The sequence below is a fragment of the Falco naumanni genome, chromosome 12 (assembly GCF_017639655.2).
Source record: "Falco naumanni isolate bFalNau1 chromosome 12, bFalNau1.pat, whole genome shotgun sequence".
In the NCBI taxonomy this organism is placed as follows: domain Eukaryota; kingdom Metazoa; phylum Chordata; class Aves; order Falconiformes; family Falconidae; genus Falco; species Falco naumanni.
Window position 1 is genome coordinate 11,846,625 of NC_054065.1, and position 19,872 is coordinate 11,866,496.

At 37.0% G+C, this 19,872-nt stretch overlaps 1 protein-coding gene across 6 annotated transcripts in view; it reads left to right on the forward strand.

Annotated features, from left to right (window-relative positions):
• Positions 1 to 19,872, forward strand: part of BIRC6 (baculoviral IAP repeat containing 6) — a 183,434-nt gene that overhangs the window by 112,383 nt on the left and 51,179 nt on the right. For all 6 annotated transcript variants that reach the window (XM_040611995.1, XM_040611998.1, XM_040612001.1 and 3 more), the window contains 8 exons: positions 96 to 227; positions 2,497 to 2,664; positions 4,579 to 4,752; positions 8,130 to 8,326; positions 10,495 to 10,795; positions 13,446 to 13,663; positions 16,005 to 16,169; positions 18,136 to 18,304. In XM_040611995.1, coding sequence (XP_040467929.1) covers positions 96 to 227; positions 2,497 to 2,664; positions 4,579 to 4,752; positions 8,130 to 8,326; positions 10,495 to 10,795; positions 13,446 to 13,663; positions 16,005 to 16,169; positions 18,136 to 18,304 — 1,524 coding nt within the window. The remainder of the gene's footprint in view (positions 1 to 95; positions 228 to 2,496; positions 2,665 to 4,578; positions 4,753 to 8,129; positions 8,327 to 10,494; positions 10,796 to 13,445; positions 13,664 to 16,004; positions 16,170 to 18,135; positions 18,305 to 19,872) is intronic.

Here is a 19,872-nt window from a genome sequence, read left to right on the forward strand (position 1 = left end):
TTGTTAACAGTCTAGAAACTGTTAATAAAATCAGCTTGGTATATTGAAATACATTGTGCTTTCTCCTCTTCCCCACTCCCCTCACCCGGGTATAGATACACCCAGTATTACAGCTAAGCTAATTAATGAACAGAAGGAGGACAAAGAAAAAAAGAACTATGAAGAGAAAGAAAAAGTTAAAGCAGAAAATGGGTTTCAGGACAATTATAGCGTTGTTGTTGCTTCTGGTAAGTCTTTTCCTTCCCTTTCTGAAAAATGGATTTTTCTGATGTTACGAGTGCGGGAAAAATCTGTACCAACAGTTCTTCTTATTACTAATGATGGTTAGAAAAATTGTAGTGCCCAGATAATCTAACTGGCTGTTACGCAGCGAAGATTGGTTCCTGGTAGAACTGGTGTCTCTAGTGGATTATATACTTTGACAAATTCGTACCTAAATGTGTGTGTCAGTGATGTTGTGGATGCTGTTGCTAATGCATTTTACAGGATTTTGTAGAGGCACATCTGGAGCTTGGAGTAAATGGAAATATATTAGCAGTTGGGTACTATTACTGTGATATGGGTAGTACTGCCTCTGCATTTTTGCAGTGGCTGGAGTATGAGTTTAATCACCTCTGCTCTTGCAGTATGCTTTGGAAATAAAAGGAGCCACTTTGCATAACAACTGGTGGTACTCTGCTAAAAACTGTCAGATGGAGATGTAAGTGTAAAACTGTGTTATTACACTTGGAAACCACAAATACAGGATTTTCTTCCAAAGCGTTCACCTTGTAAAAACTAATGTGATGATCCCTCTGAAATAATTCACGTAAACCCTTTTCTTCTAAAACTACTATGGAGGTTATAGATTGAACATAGTTATTTTGCAATGATACAAGAAGATCACAGTTCAGATGATGGCTGTATAGATCATTAGTCTTTCAGTTTGAAGTTCTGTGTGTGTGAGAGAGAGATTAATGAACTTCAAACTACTCTTTTCCTATCTAGCTTTCTGCCTCATTGAGGTACCTCAATTTCATTTACACTTCATGAAGCATGAAGAAGAGATGTTGATTTCCTTTGACTTCTGGTGCCAATATTTCTTCAGCTTTTTATTTCAGGTTTTTAGATGTAGTTATAACTAAACTCAAGTGTTGAATAGGGCAGCAGTTTCATGGATCTTGGTATGTAAAGCACCACAGCTAATGTTAATTACAGCATCTTTGTCTGGAAAGATACTTGCTGTAGGTACCACTTTAAAAGAGTGAACATGATTTCATAATATTTAAAGATTACTAGGTCCAAGTGAAGGGTTAAAATATGAATAAAGAATTTAGGAATAACAAAAATAATATGCCAGGCTTGAAGGTAGGGCATAGCATTGTCAGCCGTGTTTTAACCCATTCCCTATTTAGATAGAAGCAGACTTAAGTTTTTCTTTCTTTTCATTTGTATTTTTTCCAGTTAAGTAAAACAGTTTATAAATGTAAACTTGCATTTGCATTTGTTTTTATTGCCTGATTGTGAAATCTTCACATCATTTGTCTCTGTCTTAGTGTTCTCAGAGCCTCATGCAGCCAGTATTTAACTTGTTCCCTATTGGTAAAGTTAATAGAGAGCAAAGATGTTATTTGGAGCCTGGTCTTTCTGAGACAAGCTAGTTTAGTGTACTGAGATTATTGGAGATACATTGCATATTATAGCTGCTCCTACTGACCAGCTGAAACCAGAGCATTTCAGGTGTGGGTGGTGTTAGTTTTGCAGCCGCTCTTGGCTAATGATAAGGCGGTGGTTGTATGTGTCTTTGTATCTTGACCTCTGGCTTTTTTACTTGGTCTGTCACCTGTGTAGAAGGGTACATGATAGTAGTGTAATTTCCCTGTACCTTAAGTCAACTTAAGCTGTTCCAAAAATAGAGCAATCTTGCTGTATAAGCTCAGTAAGCTTTTACGTGCCTGTTCTGCCTTTAAATTTTCATGTAGTGCTTACTTTAAATGCTTTGAACTAGGCAACTTTAAAAGCACGTTTAAAGATGCCTTTCATCACATGTGGTACTGTCAGTACTGCAGTTGAAGTCACCTTTGTGGGCCAGACAAGTGGTTGTTATCTATAGTCTGTGCTGAAACATCTCTTAATTTAGAGTTTTTCGTCTTTCTTGCTTTCGACTGAAAAAAAACCCCAAACCTAAAGAAGTTTTATTGTAGGGTCCATTGGTAGACAGGCTCTTTAAGTTTAAGAGCAGAATCAGATAGCTTGTACTTTTTTTGTGGATAATATGATCTAGTACAGTTCCGTTTATGTTAGGGGCTCAGGAGGATGTGCAGCCTTGTAACTGTAAAATTAACCAGGATTATATCCAAATAGATTTTATACATGAATGCTAGTCTGATATTCAATTAACCGGTGCTGAAAAATTCTATTTTTTCACTGTCATTGAAGGTATTGAGTACATTGCATCTTGGCGAACTGAAGTTATTAAATGTTAGAATGACTTTGAATTTTTTACTTCTGTACTAGGTTTGAAATCTCAGTCAAAAAGAGCAGTTTCATCCACCCCTCCACGTCCACCATCAAGGCGAGGGAGAGTAATGGCGGATAAAGTGGGTACCTCTTCTTCAGGAGGAGAATCTTCCAGCAAGACCATTAGTGTTCCAGTCTTTCATCTATACCATAAACTTCTACCAGGTAACTTCAATAATCCATTTTAAACTTAAACATTGTGTTCTTTTTTAGTGGCTGATACGTCAACAGAAAGTAGCTGCAATGCCAATGGACGCCTTCGTCATTCTATTGAGCATTTTGAATTGTAGAGTCCTTCTGGGCTGGTAACAGCTTTCAATTGGAAGTGAAGCATTATAACATCATAGTGGCTTGACAAAAGTAAAATTATGCTGATCTTTCTTGAAGTTTAGTTCCTTGTTCCTGAACAAAATCTCAAAAACATTTCCACTTTCACTGAGAAATAAGAGGGGTGGATTTGTAAGGTGACTCACATTGTCTTTCACCTGCAAGGCAGAGCTGAACTGGTATTTGTGCTGTTATTTCATGTTCTAAGTGGGCAGCCAACTTGCACTGCTTTCTGGAAGGTTGATTTGGCAGTTCAGGAATGTTCTTGAATTCCTTAATACTTGTATTTTCAAAACCAGTATGTCTTAAGCAGTTAGTCATGTTCTACGTATAGCAGTTATGTACTCACATCTTATCGGCTATCTGGACAAGGCTGATGGCAATGATGTAGTGGGGGCGTAGAGATCTCTCTCCTGTAGAGAGAGATTGGTGTGACTGGAATTCTTAATCTTAGAACAGGGATAAAGGACAGGAACGTGGGTGAAACACTTTAATATTATGGAGAAGAGCTTCTTATCTTTTTAATAGCATAAAACGGGGAACTAGCTATGGAATTAAGTGGTAAACTTCTGATCAAAGATGTTTTCACCCAATAAAAAATAGATTTGTAAATTACTACAGAATTATTGGCTCTGAGTTATTATTAGAGGGAAAATATACTTAGATTAAAATATCTAAAATTGTTACAGTTAATGCTGCTGTTTTGGACAGGAGATAAGAACTCAGGGCCTGTTTTCAGCATCTAGTTGGTAAAGGTTGACTGTCTACTAATGGTAATGTAGATCATTCTGTATTTGTGATCGGGTCAATCACGTGTCTTGCACAACAGCCAGTTGGTACAAAAAAAGAAGCCATAGAAAGCAGAATCAGTGATGAAAAAGGGGGCAGTACTCACTTGCACAGTAACAAGACATTTTAAATTTTTATTTAAGACCGTGTCTTCCACTGATGAAACAGGTTGCTACTAAAGACCTTCCTGGAACTTGTGTTACTTAAGTACAGTCAAGATGAAATGGGCATGCTAATTGTATTACGTGATCTGAATCTAAAACATTTCACTTCATGTGTAAGTCTACTTGTTATCAGGCAAAATTGTTCTGCTTTGAGAGTAACTTGTAGTTCAGGGAAGAACATATCCTTCGGAAACAAAAGAGTGGCCAAAATCGTGATTTGAATGAGTTTGGGCTGTATTTCACACGCATTTCAAGTCTGCATTGCTGCAGAGAGAAGTATTTCTTGGCAGTGCCATTCATTTTTTCATGCCGAGTTGTGTCCTGACACAAGAGTAGTGAGCTATGCTGGGGACTAATAGGACTGAAAAATAATTCCAGGTTTCTTTGTTTTCCACTTCATTCCACTTCAGCCATTTTACCTTATGGTCGCACACCTTTATGTCACCAGTGTTAAGGTGATGCAGGTGTAGGGTTTACTAGTAGGGGACAGGCAGTACCTGCTTAAAATGCATGTCAAATTACAGCCTTAGCCATCTGCTAAGTATGCCAAGTGCCTAGGCTCGCAGCACAGAGCTGCCCTAGGGAATTTTGGCATAGTTCTTCAATGGTTGGTTCCAAACTGATGGGGCCCCTTTTCCTGAGAGAAAAAATGGTAAAATTAAGGCCTTGGTTTGGAGCCACATAATATTTAGTCTACTTGGCATCTGTGGTACAGGCAATGAACAGCACCTGGACACGTGTATGTTAAAATAACTCAGTTGTAATTTTTCCTCTCTGACTTGATGCCAATGTTGTTTAGGCCAGCCATTACCAGCTGAAATGACACTTGCCCAGCTTCTGACTCTGCTGTATGACCGTAAACTCCCTCAAGGATACCGATCGATAGATTTGACAGTTAAGCTTGGTTCCAAAGTCATCTCTGACCCAAGCTTGTCAAAAACAGACTCATTTAAACGTCTTCACACGGAAAAAGGTGAGTGTTCTTACTTTTTTGGTATCTTCCTTTTAAAAATACTTCAATTTTGGACAAAAATATTTTTGATTTTCTTGGTAAAAAACAGCAGTTTTCTGTATTTTTTTTGATTCTGTTCCTGAGCCATCCTCTACAAGACAAGTGCTAAACGTCGTGATAAAGAACAAATTCATTGCCTGGCTTCAGACTGTATCTATGAGATACAGCAGTATGGTTGTCCTGGTTTCAGTTCTCTTTTTTTCATTATAGTGCTATATATGATATGATTATATAATTGTATAGATACTGTGTATTTTATTTCTTGACATGTATATCGATTCTCTGCACTGTTTGTGCTGATAACCAGGGCAGATTAAGCAATGCAGGAGCAGTTTGAAACCATATGAGTTAAAGAAGCCTGTTATGGAAGCATCTTGGGTACTTAAATGCTTCCTTGAAAATGGGAGTTTTTCTTAAGCCCATCTAAACAGGCCTTGTAACTTTAGCTTTTAAAAACATTACTTTTAACATTTTCTAATACGGTCTGTTTCTTGGTAATGTTTTTTTCTGATTGCTTGCTGTGTACTTACTCATAGTGCTGGGGAAGGGGAAAGGAGAAGCTGTGTCCCAGGAATCTATTTTGAATTACTTTGATATCATTCCTTTAGTGGGAAGGGCTTAGAGGAATGGGACCTCGAAATTAGCTAAGGTGATCTGATCACCAGCCTGCTGACACAGCACAAAATTACTGAGGTAATCATTCATTTGTTTGAAGACAGGGGCTTCATTTAAAAACTGCTCACTTGATAGATCAGTCTCCTTCTAGAAAAGAGAGGAAGCAGAAAGAAGAGGTAAAAAAAAAGAAATTATTTTTTTGCCATTGACTCCACGTAATGGCTAGGTATATAGATCTCACGCTGTGAGAGGCCTTTCTCTTTGAAATAATATGTTTGTTTTGTTTTGCCGTTTACATTCTTAAGCTACAATAAATATTTTTGTATTTGAATAGAACTCAAAAATTATTAGAGGAGGTTCAGTTTAGTAGTAGAGTTGGATGTGAAAACATGAAGGACCTCTTTGAACTTAAGTTCCTAAGCTTTTTTTTTAACTTGAGATTAATACTGTTGAAACTTGGACTTCGTAATTACAAATCCATTGATCTATTGTGCTATACAGCAAAATATTAATTACATTCAGATGTCTTACAATCACCACTCATCAGTTATGAAGGTTAATGCTGCTGCACTTTTGTGACTAGTTTTTAATATCTATAGAAATCATTCTTACATATCAGTATTTCCTTACTTGCTCCTTAAAGCAGATGTTTATTTTTTGACACCACCTGTGCTGGATAGATTTTATAGCTTCACATGTTGTCTCTAGTGCTGCATTTATACTACTATACTTGAGGAAGTGTCTGTTATTTATATTTTTTTTCTGTGTGCTTCAGTGTCTTTGAGATCAGCAGTTTTCCACAGCTGAAGTGCATGACTTCACTGAAAATTCACCAAACATTCGTGGAGGTTAAATGGCTTAAACTGGGTTATAAAGGACCAGCTAAAGCAATTACTGGAGAAGCGTACTTAAGTGTAACTTCTTGCAACAACATTTAAGATGTGAAAGGAATAGGACTGTATTTGCTATCATAATAAAAGATCTGCCTGTACCCTTACTAATACCGTATTTTTCAAGTGTCTTTTGCAGAAAAGCATTTGGCCTTAGTGAACTTCCTGTGCATTGTGATTATCTGTGTGTGTCTGTTTTCTCGTTTTCCTTCTTTGGCAAGGCTTACACCTTTTTATAGTATAAAACAGAGGGGTGAGTCTTGCTTCAAAATCTTTATTTTAAAATTTTCCTTGTCAAGGAAACCTAACCTTTCTTGTGGTCTGCTCAGTTCATGTCATCACAATTAATCAAACTGTAAATTGTGTTTGGCCCAGCATGGTGGAGTCCTCCATGTATCTGGTGGAAGGTGGTCCCTTGCTGAGACCTGCACGTGTGCAGACATCGTCACCCACTGTCTGTGGTGACAGGGAAAACTTCCACAGAGGTGGTTCCTGCCTGTATCCTTAAGAACAGTAGACATGGAAACTGAAACTTTGTAACGTGTAACAAACTACTGAAAGCCTTGTGGCTGGGCTGGCTCTTAGGACTATCCTGCTTTGAAAATGTATGTGACCTTTCCTGTTTCTCGTAGTCTGTCAGATTGAGTTAGGGTAAATTAATGTACATACTCCCACATATCCCTGATTTGAACTTAATAGATCTAATAAAATGATCATATTGCTTCCATTAGGATGAGGAAAGACTGGCTGTTTCCTATTCCCTTTCAAATTAGGGAAGTAAAGGTTTTAAAAGATAAAGTAACTGCACTTAAAACTCTATATAACAAATCATAGTGTGTGTGCATACAAGCATGCTAAGTATGATCATGGATTTCCAGCTGGGTGTCAGCAAAGAGGTGGTAAGACCATTTGATCTGTGTTGCCTTTTGACGTGGGTGGTATACTGTGAAGGCTTTAAGGACCACTGCATTCCAGTATTTAACAAGGTAATCTGCAATACAGATTTTTTAGATTAAATATACTGAATGTTCACTGTGAAGTTTGACTGTGATAATGAGCATAGTGGGTTGGTTTTTGACAAAATGAATTGTGGGAAGGTTCTGTATATACAACCAGTGTGCATCAGTGTGTAAAATTACCATTTTTTTGTCTGTTGTACAAAATATTAGTCATAAACTGGGAGGATGGAGGCTAGTAGAAAATTAAAAATAGAGATCTTGATCCTTTCTATGAGAAAGAATAGAATTACATTTCACAGCTTTGTTAGAGGGGCATTTTGACACTTCACAGAGAGGAGGCGTGGGAATGATGGGTGTGGTGAGCAATAGGTGATATAACTTTATGGACGGCGAGTTAAATGATGGGAAAGATGAAACAAAAAAAATCCTTCCTCAGCATTTTTGAGGAAAAAGCAAGACTAATTTAAGTAAGGTTATCTTTCCTTTCTTCAGCTATAAACTCTTTATCAGAGAGTAACAAACATAGTCTTATGGTCTAGTTGAAAGACAGTGTTAAAAAATGTTGTATTTCCAAAGTTAACAAAATCTTGAAGGCGTAGATCAAATGCTAATAAAAAAAAAAATTCTCGTAGTTAACATATAACCCTATATAAATAATCTCAAGTTACGACATGGTTCTGCTGTCGCTTGCAAAAGGCACCACAAATACTTTTATTTTCTTTTGATATTGTTGGACTCATTCATTCAGGTTCTTGTTTGCTTCAGAAGGAACTGATGCTTTTGAAGTCCACTTTTTAAGTGAAGATGAAGAAACAAACACAACATTGATGATGATGATTATGTATTAATTTCTCTTACCTCTGTGTTTCTGTAGAACATGCAGATTTACTGGGACCTTGCCCTGAAGATGAAGCCATCAGTCCTGGAGATGAGTGTATGGACGCAGTTCTAGACGAATCGCTTCTTGAAACCTGTCCCATTCAGTCTCCACTACAAGTTTTTGCAGGAATGGGTGGATTGGCCCTTATTGCGGAGAGACTCCCTATGCTTTATCCTGATGTAATTCAGCAAGTGAGTGAAAAAAACAGTGTAGAAAAACATGCTAAGAGTGTTTTGTTTGGTTTTTTTTAAGGGCAATGTTTTCCTCACATTTCTCTATGGTTCAGTTTGACATCTCAGTTATGTGGGGAAGCTGTTTTAAAATAGACAAGTGCATAACTGCACAGCCCCGGCCAGGTCTACATGCTGCTGCCCTGTAGATGTTCTGGACTGCTTGAGTAGCCATGTCCTTGCGGAGCGAACACATGAATTCAGTGTTGTTGCTTGCCTCGCTTCTCTTAATTCATAAAATAACTTGGAGGATGCAGTAACATAAAGTTGCAGATGTACTGTAAAGCCATACTTGCTTATAATTTAATTGCCTATGTAACCTCTGAGATATTTTTTTTTATGGTTAAAAGAAATTCAGTTCTCAAAGCAGATGATACAATTTTATATTATATTTATTATTATAAATAACAAATAACTGTATAATCTTAATTATATTTTTATTCATAAATATCTAAAATGAAATTATAAAAAATAATATATGTTATTTATTTGTACACTTATCATTATGTATATAACTTCTCTGGAGGCACTGACAGGCATTTCAAAAGTGTCAGTATTGGCATTATTGTGGAATTACTCCTTTGGCTGCTGTTCTAGGTACACAGTCTTTATTAAAAAGGGAAGAAAATAACCTGTGAATTACTCAAATTCTGTTTGGCTCTATTTTTGACATGTTTGGCTGATCCCTTCTAAGAGGAAAGATTGTGAGTGTTTACTCCTTTGGAATTAAGTTAATCATGAGTTAATAGTGCTGTTCAGTAACCTGACTGCGAAACTGTAGCAGGAATAGGAACCCTGTAGTGAGACTGGATAATTAGTATGAATCCTTTGTAAATAGTTCTGCAAAGATGTTTTAGAGGGCTAGTATGAAGCCAGTTCAAAAATTAAAAGTTAAGGAAGTGTGTTCACTTAAAGAATTACTGTATTTTGAAATGCAAGAGAGATAACATGTACTCTGTATTGAAGAATACTGATTCATGGAATTCTGCAACAGATGAAGGCAGCATATGACCATGAGAAATTTCATCGCTTATTTCCTTCTTTTTCTGTGGTCCTCGGAAGTTATTTTCTTTCCATACTTTTTTAGCTTGAGATACAGGTTTGGATTCAAATACCAAATAAGAATTCTGTGATCCATAAAAACAGATTAAGTACAATAATACTGAGTAGAAGATTGAGTAAAGACTGATGAATTCTCCAGACTTAGTTCTTTAATTTTACTTTTATATTTCTCTAAGTCACTGATACTTCTGATTTTCTTAATGTGTAGATGATTGGAATAAATGCAGCTAAACATGGCTTTGACTTTTAATTAGGGATTTGGTATTCTGAATAAATTCTGCAAGGGCTTTTCAGATTAATAATTTCTAGTTTAGATCAGTGCATCGGTTCATCTGAATAGCATAAAAGCTTGAAACTTCTGTGATATTTAATCATGACAAGGACCCGAGTGTCATACCTTCATTCTAACTGAGTGTATGACCGTTTCCTGGGGAATTGTACAACTGTTACCCCCTTACACTCTGATCCCCATCATAATGCCTGTTCATAAAACAGAACAACAGACGGTTGTATTAGAGCATAATAGTAATAAAGTTTGCCAAATCAATCGAAAACCTGAAAGAAGTCCATGAGTTGCTGCAAGACTGGTAAGATACCCAAATACTTTCTTAGTTTTTAAAGTTACTATGTTTAGTTGTTCTCCTTTTTGCAATACATAATTAAAAATAGAACACTTGAGTTCACACTCAGTGTTCAGTGCTAAAAATAAAGGGGGTATTTCTTATTTAAGTCTGATATATAAAATAATCTTTGTATTGTTTATTTCAGTGTTATTTATGCCTCTGGATTTTAAGGGATGTGTTTTAACTGAGGATTTTAGATTGGGAAAATACAGTTTGTTGCTTTTGTAGGCAGGACTTTGTAGAACAGTATTGAAAATGCAACAACTATGTCCTTTTTAGCTATTTAGCCTGGCCCCATATCTGTAAATGGTAGTGTGTTTCATGTGACTATTTAATGGTATCCTATATTAAGTTTGTGTGTCCTTTAGATCCTAATGTGAATAAAAATTTTGCCTAGGTGATTAACTGAATGGCTACCAAATTTTGTTGTTTTTCTTTCTTAAGGTGAGCACTCCAGTGGTTACATCGACCACACAGGAAAAGCAGAAGGACAGTGATCAGTTTGAATGGGTTACCATTGAACAATCAGGGGAATTGGTGTATGAAGCACCAGAAACAATTGCTGCAGAACCTCCACCTATCAAGTCAACAGTTCAGACTATGTCTCCCATACCTGCGCATTCTCTGGCTGCCTTTGGTTTATTTCTTCGTCTCCCGGGCTATGCTGAGGTGCTGCTAAAAGAACGGAAACATGCTCAGTGTCTGTTGAGATTGGTGTTGGGAGTTACAGATGATGGTGAAGGAAGTATGTGCTGCAATTATTATGTTTCTTTGTAGACCACGGCTAGATTATTTTTCTTAAATTTATTTACACTGTGTAATGCTTTTAGCAGGAAGTTAGAATTGGTTTGTACAGAACTGCGTTGCTAGCATCTTTAATAGTCTGTTGTCTCTAAATATTAAATTCTTTCTGCCTAAGTTTTGTCACAATCATCAGTATTCAAGTTCTCACCTAGATGTCAGAATCATTGTAGAATAACTGCTGATAAACCTTACAGTGACATTGTCAAGGTGACAGTGTGTTCAGACAGAACAATCTGAGTAGCTGGGTATGCTCAACTAATTGAGCAAACTTATGATTCTGCAACCAAATGCAGAATAACATGGATAGGAGCATAGCTACAGCAAGTATAGAATAAACTGATGAATAATACTGTTCTAGAATAGGAGGGAGGGTTCTACACATCATAGTGATTACATTTGCTGAGGAGGAGCTCTGCCTTAAAGGTGTGAGTTCGGAGGGAGAAATGGGGTATTCTTTGATCAATAAGTGAGCTGAGAGACGATTTGTAGTCAGTGTCTTTGCAACCAAACCTGGAATTCTGCATATAGTTCTAATATTCATATTAGTGTTCTGAAAAACTGGAAGAGTGTACGTGAAAGATGTTTTAGTGCTTTTAAGGATTTCCTTTGATTATAACTTTGGAAAGAATGCTGGGTTTTCTATGCAGCGATCAACTGAAGTCGGTCTATTCAGCAGCCTATAGAGTGGTGGACAACATGTAGCTCGTAAGACCGACTGAGAAACTAAGAGTCTCATTTGCCCTCTCTCCTGCTTATCTTTTCATTACTCTTGCATTTAGGTACAGGACAGTAGACAAGAATAAACAGGATAACAAAAATTCATTCTGGCTGCTAGCTCCCACCTAATTTGAGTAGTAATTAATGGAAAGACTGTATGTAGTCCCTCAGCTTTTTATGTCCTTGAGTGGTTCCAGTCCCTTGCTGCTGCAAACAATTTTTACATCCCTTTATTTATAAAGAGACCAACTCAAATCCTTAAAATTTGGGTTGCTTTCTTTCTCCTGTGTGTGCATCCACTGTTGCTATTGGAACACAGTTCTAGAGCATAATTTTCATAATAGGTAGGGGCTGCTTTAATTTTCAGCCTAAATTTATTGATACCCATTTTGTGCCCATTTATCATTGTGCCAGCATTGTTCCTCGTCATAAATAGCTCTTCTTTCTCTGATGCATTTGTTGACAGCAGTTGTATTCCCTCTAAGTCTTTGTTTCTGCTGGACTAAACAGTCAATTTCTCCATTCCCTAAGCCAAATGCCTGAATTTAGCTCTACAAAATAGTGGGATCAATTGTACACAGTAGCGCACATTAGTTCTCTGTATAAAGCATTAATACTTTTCTTTTCTGTTGGAAATGCATGTTTTCATAAATGTAGAATCTCTTTCTCGCATAATATGAAGAGCTGCACTTACAAATCCATGGCTTATTGATTAAACATGGATTCAGTTGTCTGCAAAGATAAAATCATGGGCAGATGTTTACATTTTCTGGTTTTGTTTCTTTGTCATTTGGCTACACTTGCAGTTCTGGAAGTCTGTCAGATGGGCTTTTTTCCAGAGGCATTCAGTTTTATTTATGAAGGTCCTAGTCAGAGGACTTTTTGCTTCCTTATTGTTACTGTCTTTACAGAAGTATCAGATAGTTATGAAAAAACCAGTGTGTGTATGCATATATGCGTGTAGATACATACACATACAAATGTAGACATACATATTTGTAATGTATTTTAGTTTAGACCTCTGGAGGATGATATAGCTGATAAAGAACGAGGGAGAAAATAATATATTTAAAATAAGAAGCTTGTTGCTTCTTATAGCAGTTGGCTGTTTTGAAGTATTTTCAGTTGTTGAGTATCTCTACATATGCACTGGAGAAGGAATGTGAAATGCCTTGTTAAATGCAGAAAAAATTGAGACAGTTCCTAAATCTGAGTATGTTGCATTAAGAGGTCACTTATATTTGAAATATGGCTTTTAAAAGAAGTAATTTTTGCTCATAATGCAAAAGGGTTAAAATTTAAAATCTACTACAAAATTCAAACACGCAGCTTGTTTAATTAAAATTATGTTAGTATTTCACCATGTATTCAACTTGAATAGCATCACAGCTTGGATTGTGTCAGTGACTTAATTCCAACTTTAGGCACGTGAATATGGAAGAAAAAAAAAGCAATCTTACATCATGGTAAACTACAGCTCCTTGTCAGCTGAGCTGACCATGTGCATTCTTTAACTTGCTGCAGTTGGAATGTTTAAAATAAATAAAATTAATCTGAACTACCTTCATTTTCCTCATTCTGAAATATGACCTGAAGTGTAGTCAAATACAGAAGTATACTCATTATTATTCACAAACTAAATTTTATCCCTGGAAATGGTGAATCAAATTTTATAACTTTGGTTCTTAATTAAATCCATAAAGGAAATGAAGAAACATTCTTTCTTTTACACTCTTCTCCGCTTACTATATGCAAATGCTTAAGTCCTTAGTAGATTTCTGTATGTGTTGTTTATAAACTATTGCAGAGATCAACAGGCTGTATTTAACTGTTGAAGGAAAATGTGGTTTTGATAGTAGTCTTCTTCAACCTAGGTCATATCCTGCAGTCTCCTTCAGCAAACGTGCTTCCAACTCTGCCCTTCCACGTGTTGCGCAGTTTGTTCAGCACTACACCATTGACTACCGATGATGGAGTGCTGCTCAGGCGGATGGCACTGGAGATTGGTGCTATACATCTTATCCTCGCTTGTCTGTCTGCTCTAAGCCACCACGCACCGAGAGTGCCCAATTCTAGTCCCAACCAGGCAGAGGTAAGCTTGGCAGGCAGAATAATTGCCACTGAGAAGTAGTAAGAGTTTTAACTATAAAAAAATAAAATAATCTCATTGCTGTCATTATAGTCTAATTTCTGCAGTTGGCATTTGAATGAAGAATAGAAATAACTACAAAGTACTTGATTAGGTAATTGTCCTTGAATGTTGCAAATAAACATAGTAATAATAAAATTTAACCAACAAAGAAGACGTTAAGGTGTAATCAGTTTTTTTTTCACAGGACCTTGTTTTTCAGGGCATCAGAGGCATAATGCTCAATGGATGGTGGTTCTTTAATCCTCATTAGGTAGCATGACCTCGTTACCTTATTTAGCATTCATCATCTAAACTCTGCTGGCTGCAAATTATTTGCTTTTCAATGCTTCACAAATATAAATGAGTTGTGGAAATTAATGAATTAATGCAGTAATAGGTTTTTTTTATACCCTTTTTACTGATGGGGAAATGAGACCTAAAGACAAATTTTCTATAGCATTCAAAAGCCCAAGTGAACCTCCAAAATTAAACTTTTTAAAGGTATTTCCCGTATTATACCACTCTCTATTCAGAATATGTATCCCCTGATTTTTTTAGGATTACGAGTTGCCATTTCTACATAACATACCAATTGTCTATAAAAGTGTTTAAAAAAACCTTAATGGCCTGTTTTCTTTAGCATTGTTGTGGCAGAGGCTTGCATGAAAAAGCTCGTGGTGCCTAAATATGGTTAAATAGCTGCAAAATATGGGGCTGTCCGTATTTTATCAGCTCTCATACTGATGAGGGGTTGAGCAAGGAAGAGATGGAGCTGTGCCTGAGAATAATTCACTTTAATGGCTAGTCAAATTTAGGGGAAGCTGAGATATTCTGCTTCTAATGGGGTATCAGACTGCTGACACATTGAAGCCTTAGCATTTTTGCGCTTCTGGAGGGAAAGAGCAACCATTAATTCTTATCTCTGCTTCAGTTCTACCATGACCCCTTAAACAGCTTGCTTTCTCATAATTCATATCTATCAGGTGATAGATGGTAACTTGAAACTAGAGATCCATCAGGCCTGCACTGAGGCTTGTATTTCTGGGGCCAGGCTTTCCCTTAAGTGCTTTAACTCAGTGCTCATGACAGTTCTCTTGAGTGTTAAAGGCACAACATGTTCTTGAGTGATGTAATGAGTAATGTCTACATGAGAATAACCACACAGGTATTTCATCACCGAGATGCATTACATTCCCAATGTTAAAGTTAAGTGGTGATTCCAGACTACTGTCAGCATGGTACTTCATGGGTGATAACTTCTTTTTACCATTGCAGTCTGTTCATACATAATTTCTTTTCCTTCAAGTATAGTCTTTAGTAAAGTCACTGAAGAAGATTTGAGTAGAAAATGAAACTTTTCAGAGCCATAAATCAAATACTAAAAATTAAAGTTGGGTACCTACTTACATGACCTGGTTTCCAGTAAGGCTGATTGTCACTGAGTATTTTAAGTAGCAAGTGTTCATTGCTTCAGAAAACAAGGTCACTTGTTTAGGCTGCTAAATATATAATTAAGAAAGCATTAGTTCAAAAATGCTGATCAGAATTTTTTTCTGCATCCTTTTCACCAAAGGTCTGTTAAACTTTCAAAATAAGTACTTAAATAGTTTTCTAGAGGCTAAGCAATATAATATTGGAGTTGCGTTAGTAAAATGCAGTGAGGCAGACCGTTGGAAAAAGCTGTACAAGCACCTTTGAAAAAATGCACTCTCTCAGAACATTTTAAGAACAAGATATTTCCCCCCATCTCTTATATGGAGCGGAAATAGTGTGTTTCAGTGACCCAGAGATCACGTGTCAGAGCTATGCATCTGTCTTACAGTTCCTGCTGTTTTGGAGCCTTTATACAAAATTAGCACATGCTTGGGCATCTTAACATTTCAGTTGTGTACTTCTGATAACATGTCTACTCCCATCCCCTACATCTAATTATGTTACTAAATATGACGAGGTGTTAAACAGTAATAATTACAAAGCTGTGATGTTTAGCATGATATTGATTAAGTAGCATTTTAATATCTTTCATTGTTTAAGCAGTGAGAGTATCTTAGAAGAACCAAAGTGGGCTTACAGTCCTAGACAAATTGGAGAATCACTTGCAACAATTTAGCACAGACCTGTAGCAGAACTCCATGTATGTGGCAGTCTTTCCTGTCTAAAGCTTTGAATTTCGCTGGATCCTGAAGATACCTTTATAAAGTTAATTAATTGGGATTACATTCTTTTGCAGAATAAAAGCTTGTGAAGACAATGTTCATAAGATGAAAAACATGAGATTATTATGACTTTTTTTTTAATTTAGCCACAGGTGTCAAGTACACACAACAGTGCATCAACAGAAGAACAGCAGTTGTACTGGGCTAAGGGTACAGGCTTTGGAACAGGCTCCACAGCTTCAGGATGGGATGTTGAACAAGCTTTGACTAAGCAAAGGCTAGAAGAAGAGCATGTGACCTGCCTTCTACAGGTGTGTAATAATGAAGTTTTGATTAATGATAAGCACTTGAAACATTAGGATTGGATAGTAAAAATGGAGCTTGTATTTCTTCAGTCATCTAGCAGAGCAATTACAGTATTTTGGGTAAAAAATAGTTTGCAACTACCTGTCTACATGAAAAATGGTATAGATCATATTTGGCCTGAGGCTGTTTTCAAATATCGCTAGGCTGCTGCATAAAGACCTGTGTGGGTAAACGTGGGTGACAGTTCTGAATAGACAGTGAACAAAGAGGCATTTCAATGTATTTCCCTGGAGCTGTCACATAGCTCTGTCAACATTGCTGCATTCAGTCTGTCAGGACTGTCCATTAAAGCAGGAGGATGTGGGAATAGCCAGTGTTTTGTGTGCCAAGTAATGCTACCTATTCATTTCTTGTATATTTTTGCTGTGCTTTAAGGAAATGCCCATAGTTGTTACTGATGTCCATGAATTTGTTATGCCAATACAACAAAATCTCACTCAGATATACTATGAAATCATTAGTGTGTCAGTTAAACGACAATAGTAAGTCACCAGTAAACACGCAGATCCTAGTAAAACTCTACCTTCCAAATGCCTCACGCTAAGGAGAAGAAAATCCCACATAATTAGGCTTTTCAGTCCATTTTGAAATGCGACCAACCCCTGTTCTCTTAGGTTAGTGTCAGGAAAATTAGATTCTATCTAGTCATCAAAAATTTCATTCACAGAACTGTCAGCTCAATTGCATTAGCTAACATCACTGCTGGGGTAGGGCACAAAGGAGATGAAGTTCTGAAAATGCACATGCCCTGACTGATGAAGGTATCATTTGGATGTAATCAGTTATTTCAGTCACTGTAGAGTGAGTACAAGGCACAAGCTAAACAAAATCTGAAGTAATTTTCCTAAGCAAGAAAGAGGAAAATCACCTGTATTACTGTCGACAAAGCTTCTGGGCAGTATGCTGTATTAGGCCGTGCAGAGGTTTAGCTATAACTGCGATAAGTCATGACGTAAGGAGGCATTTGCTTTGGGCAGTCAGCAATTGGGAGTAGAAAACCCTTCACCCTTTTGTTGAAGGTGTTAGTCATTTGTACAGCAGACTTTCTCTGGTCCCTTCTGTAGAAAAATTCAGTTGTACGGAGTGCTGGTAAGGTGCTGCAGCAAAATACCGTGGGTAATGGTGTTAGAGCAAAGAGGGAGAATGAAGGAAGGGAGAAGAGGCTAAAAAACTGAGTAGAGCCCCTGAGACTTGAAATAATACAGCTTTTCAAGCCTTGAAACTGCTTAGGTAGAGAGTACAACTGCACAAATCGGCCCCATGGGAGTGCATTGGGTTGTATGGCTACAGCAGGTGGCAAGGGCTTGTGAACTTCCAGAACTCTCCTTGGGACGAGGTGGGGTGCAGCCATGAGGGGACTACCCCGCCGTCAGGGGGGAAGGTTGCTCTTTCTTTACTGAAGCAAGAGTTGTGCTCACAAGTGATTGTTCCAAGTAACTGTCATGCTCATCGTATATAGTTGTTTCATCTGTAAACCCCGAAGACCCATGCAAAAGGAAGTTATAAAGGTTTTTGAAACGTTTGCGGTTTAAGAAAAGCTAAATCTTTTGTTGCTAGTTGGTGTTTGAAAGCGAGTGGGACTGGCCAGCTCCCTGTCTCAGGTGGTGTGAGCTGGCAAACTCCTGCTTTGAGTAGCTCCAGCAGGTTTGTCAAGATTCATATTAATTGATGTCTTAAAGTCATTCAGAATTGTAATAGTTATTTAGTTTTATCATTAGCAGAAGTTGGAACATGATCTAATAACTGTATAGAATTTCTTTGGAGACATCTTTGGGACAGCTAAAATAAATACCAGTGCCGAATTAGCGAAATAGCTGGTGAAGTATTATGGCGTCTTCCTTAAGGGGGGAAAGTCAAAGTTCTTTTGCCTAAAATAAATCTGTTTCGATTCAATATTTTTGTGTATTCCAGGTTCTTGCCAGTTACATAAATCCTGCAGGGAGTACGTCAAACGGAGAGACGCAAACTAGCCATGAGGGGAGAGGACAGAACAGCAGTGCTCTCCCATCCGTTCTCCTAGAGCTACTCAGTCAATCTTGCCTCATCCCAGCAATGTCATCGTACCTCCGCAACGATTCAGGTAATGTGCTGTTGTCTCCTTCTTAATCAAAGTTGGCTTATTTCTGTCAAAAGTTTGGGGTTTTCTGTAAACAAGAGGTCATTCTGGCTACTTCCAGTACATTTGCCAATTTAGAATCACAGTAATGGAATGTTCACTCGTGCCTTAGGAAACAAAATTACAGTCTTTGAAATACTTGTTTGTTGTAAAGTTTAAACTTTGTTGGTTTAATATCTTTTTTTAAAATTTGAAATTTAATTCTTAAACTGTTGAAGCTAACAGGAAAGCAGTATTTCCATCTGAAAAGTTTACATTTTAGTTCTTCTACAGAAGATACATAGAGTACTTTGTACAACACCGTGAATCTTACTGTGAAGAAAATTGAGCAAATATATATCTGAAATCGGTCAGTGTTGCACGTACTAGGGCTATTTTCTTTTACTTTGATCAGAGATTTTTCTGCTTTATTGAGGAAATACAAAAATAAGCCTCTTACGAAAACTGCAAAATACTTGATATATATGGGAATAATGAAAATGTTGGGGTTTTTTGGTTTTGGGTTTTTTTTAAAGAAAACCAAATTAGTTATATGAGTAGAAATGTAACGGCAACACAATTTTGAAACAAAAATGTTTTGATAGTTTTTATCCAGTATGTTGTACTTTGCTGTGGAAATATTTTTGGTTGTACACGGTAGCTTTAAGCAGTACGAGTTGAGCAAATGCCTGTCTGGAGCTAATGGCAAAACCAGCAGACTGCATTTGTGATTTATGTTTAGCCTCACTAGATGACAGACTTTAGTATGTAGATACTGATAAGCATTTTTTCTTCAGATAACTGTCAACCTGAAGATTTTAAGTACTGCCTGAGCCTTAGGTTGGACTTTTGTTCCGGTACTCGGTTTGTTAAGATGGATTTAATGCTTAAGTAGCAGTAGTTTGTTCCAATTCTGAATAATTTGGAGTTTTGCCTTATTTTGCCTGCCCTATTTTTAGAGTAACTGATAATGTCTTGTCACATTTACTGCAGTTCTTTTGGATGCCAGTTATAGGGTGTGGTGGTGTGAATTTCTTGAAACAATGTTACAGCTTCTTGTTGGATTACACAATATATTTTATCTCCCAGGTATAAAAAAGAGAATTTACCCATGTTTATGTGGATGTTTACAGGTGTTTACAAAGCTACATAGGACTAAAACAAGAACGTGGCTCTTTTAATCTGTAGTAACTAGGGCATTGCATAATCTTATATGATGGAAGGGAAGTAGTTCAGAATGTCTGCTGGGGCCTTATAGTAAAATTAAAAATAGAAGATGTTTCAGTTGCCAGTCTGCAGTCTGACACCTCTCCCTAATATTGCAATGCATTTGTTGGTTCTATTTTGCACATTAAAGTAAAGAAAATGAACTGTGTAGCTTATACACCAGGCTCATTATTGCAAATGAAAATGGAACGTAAAACAATATAGTAATCTTTCTAACATACTCATAAATTCTTCTTTGTTGAGGTAGGAAGGAAAAGTCATTGAAAGACCTGGCAAAAATGCTATTTTATCTAAAGGATGAAGCTGTTGGTTCTGAGTTATAGATG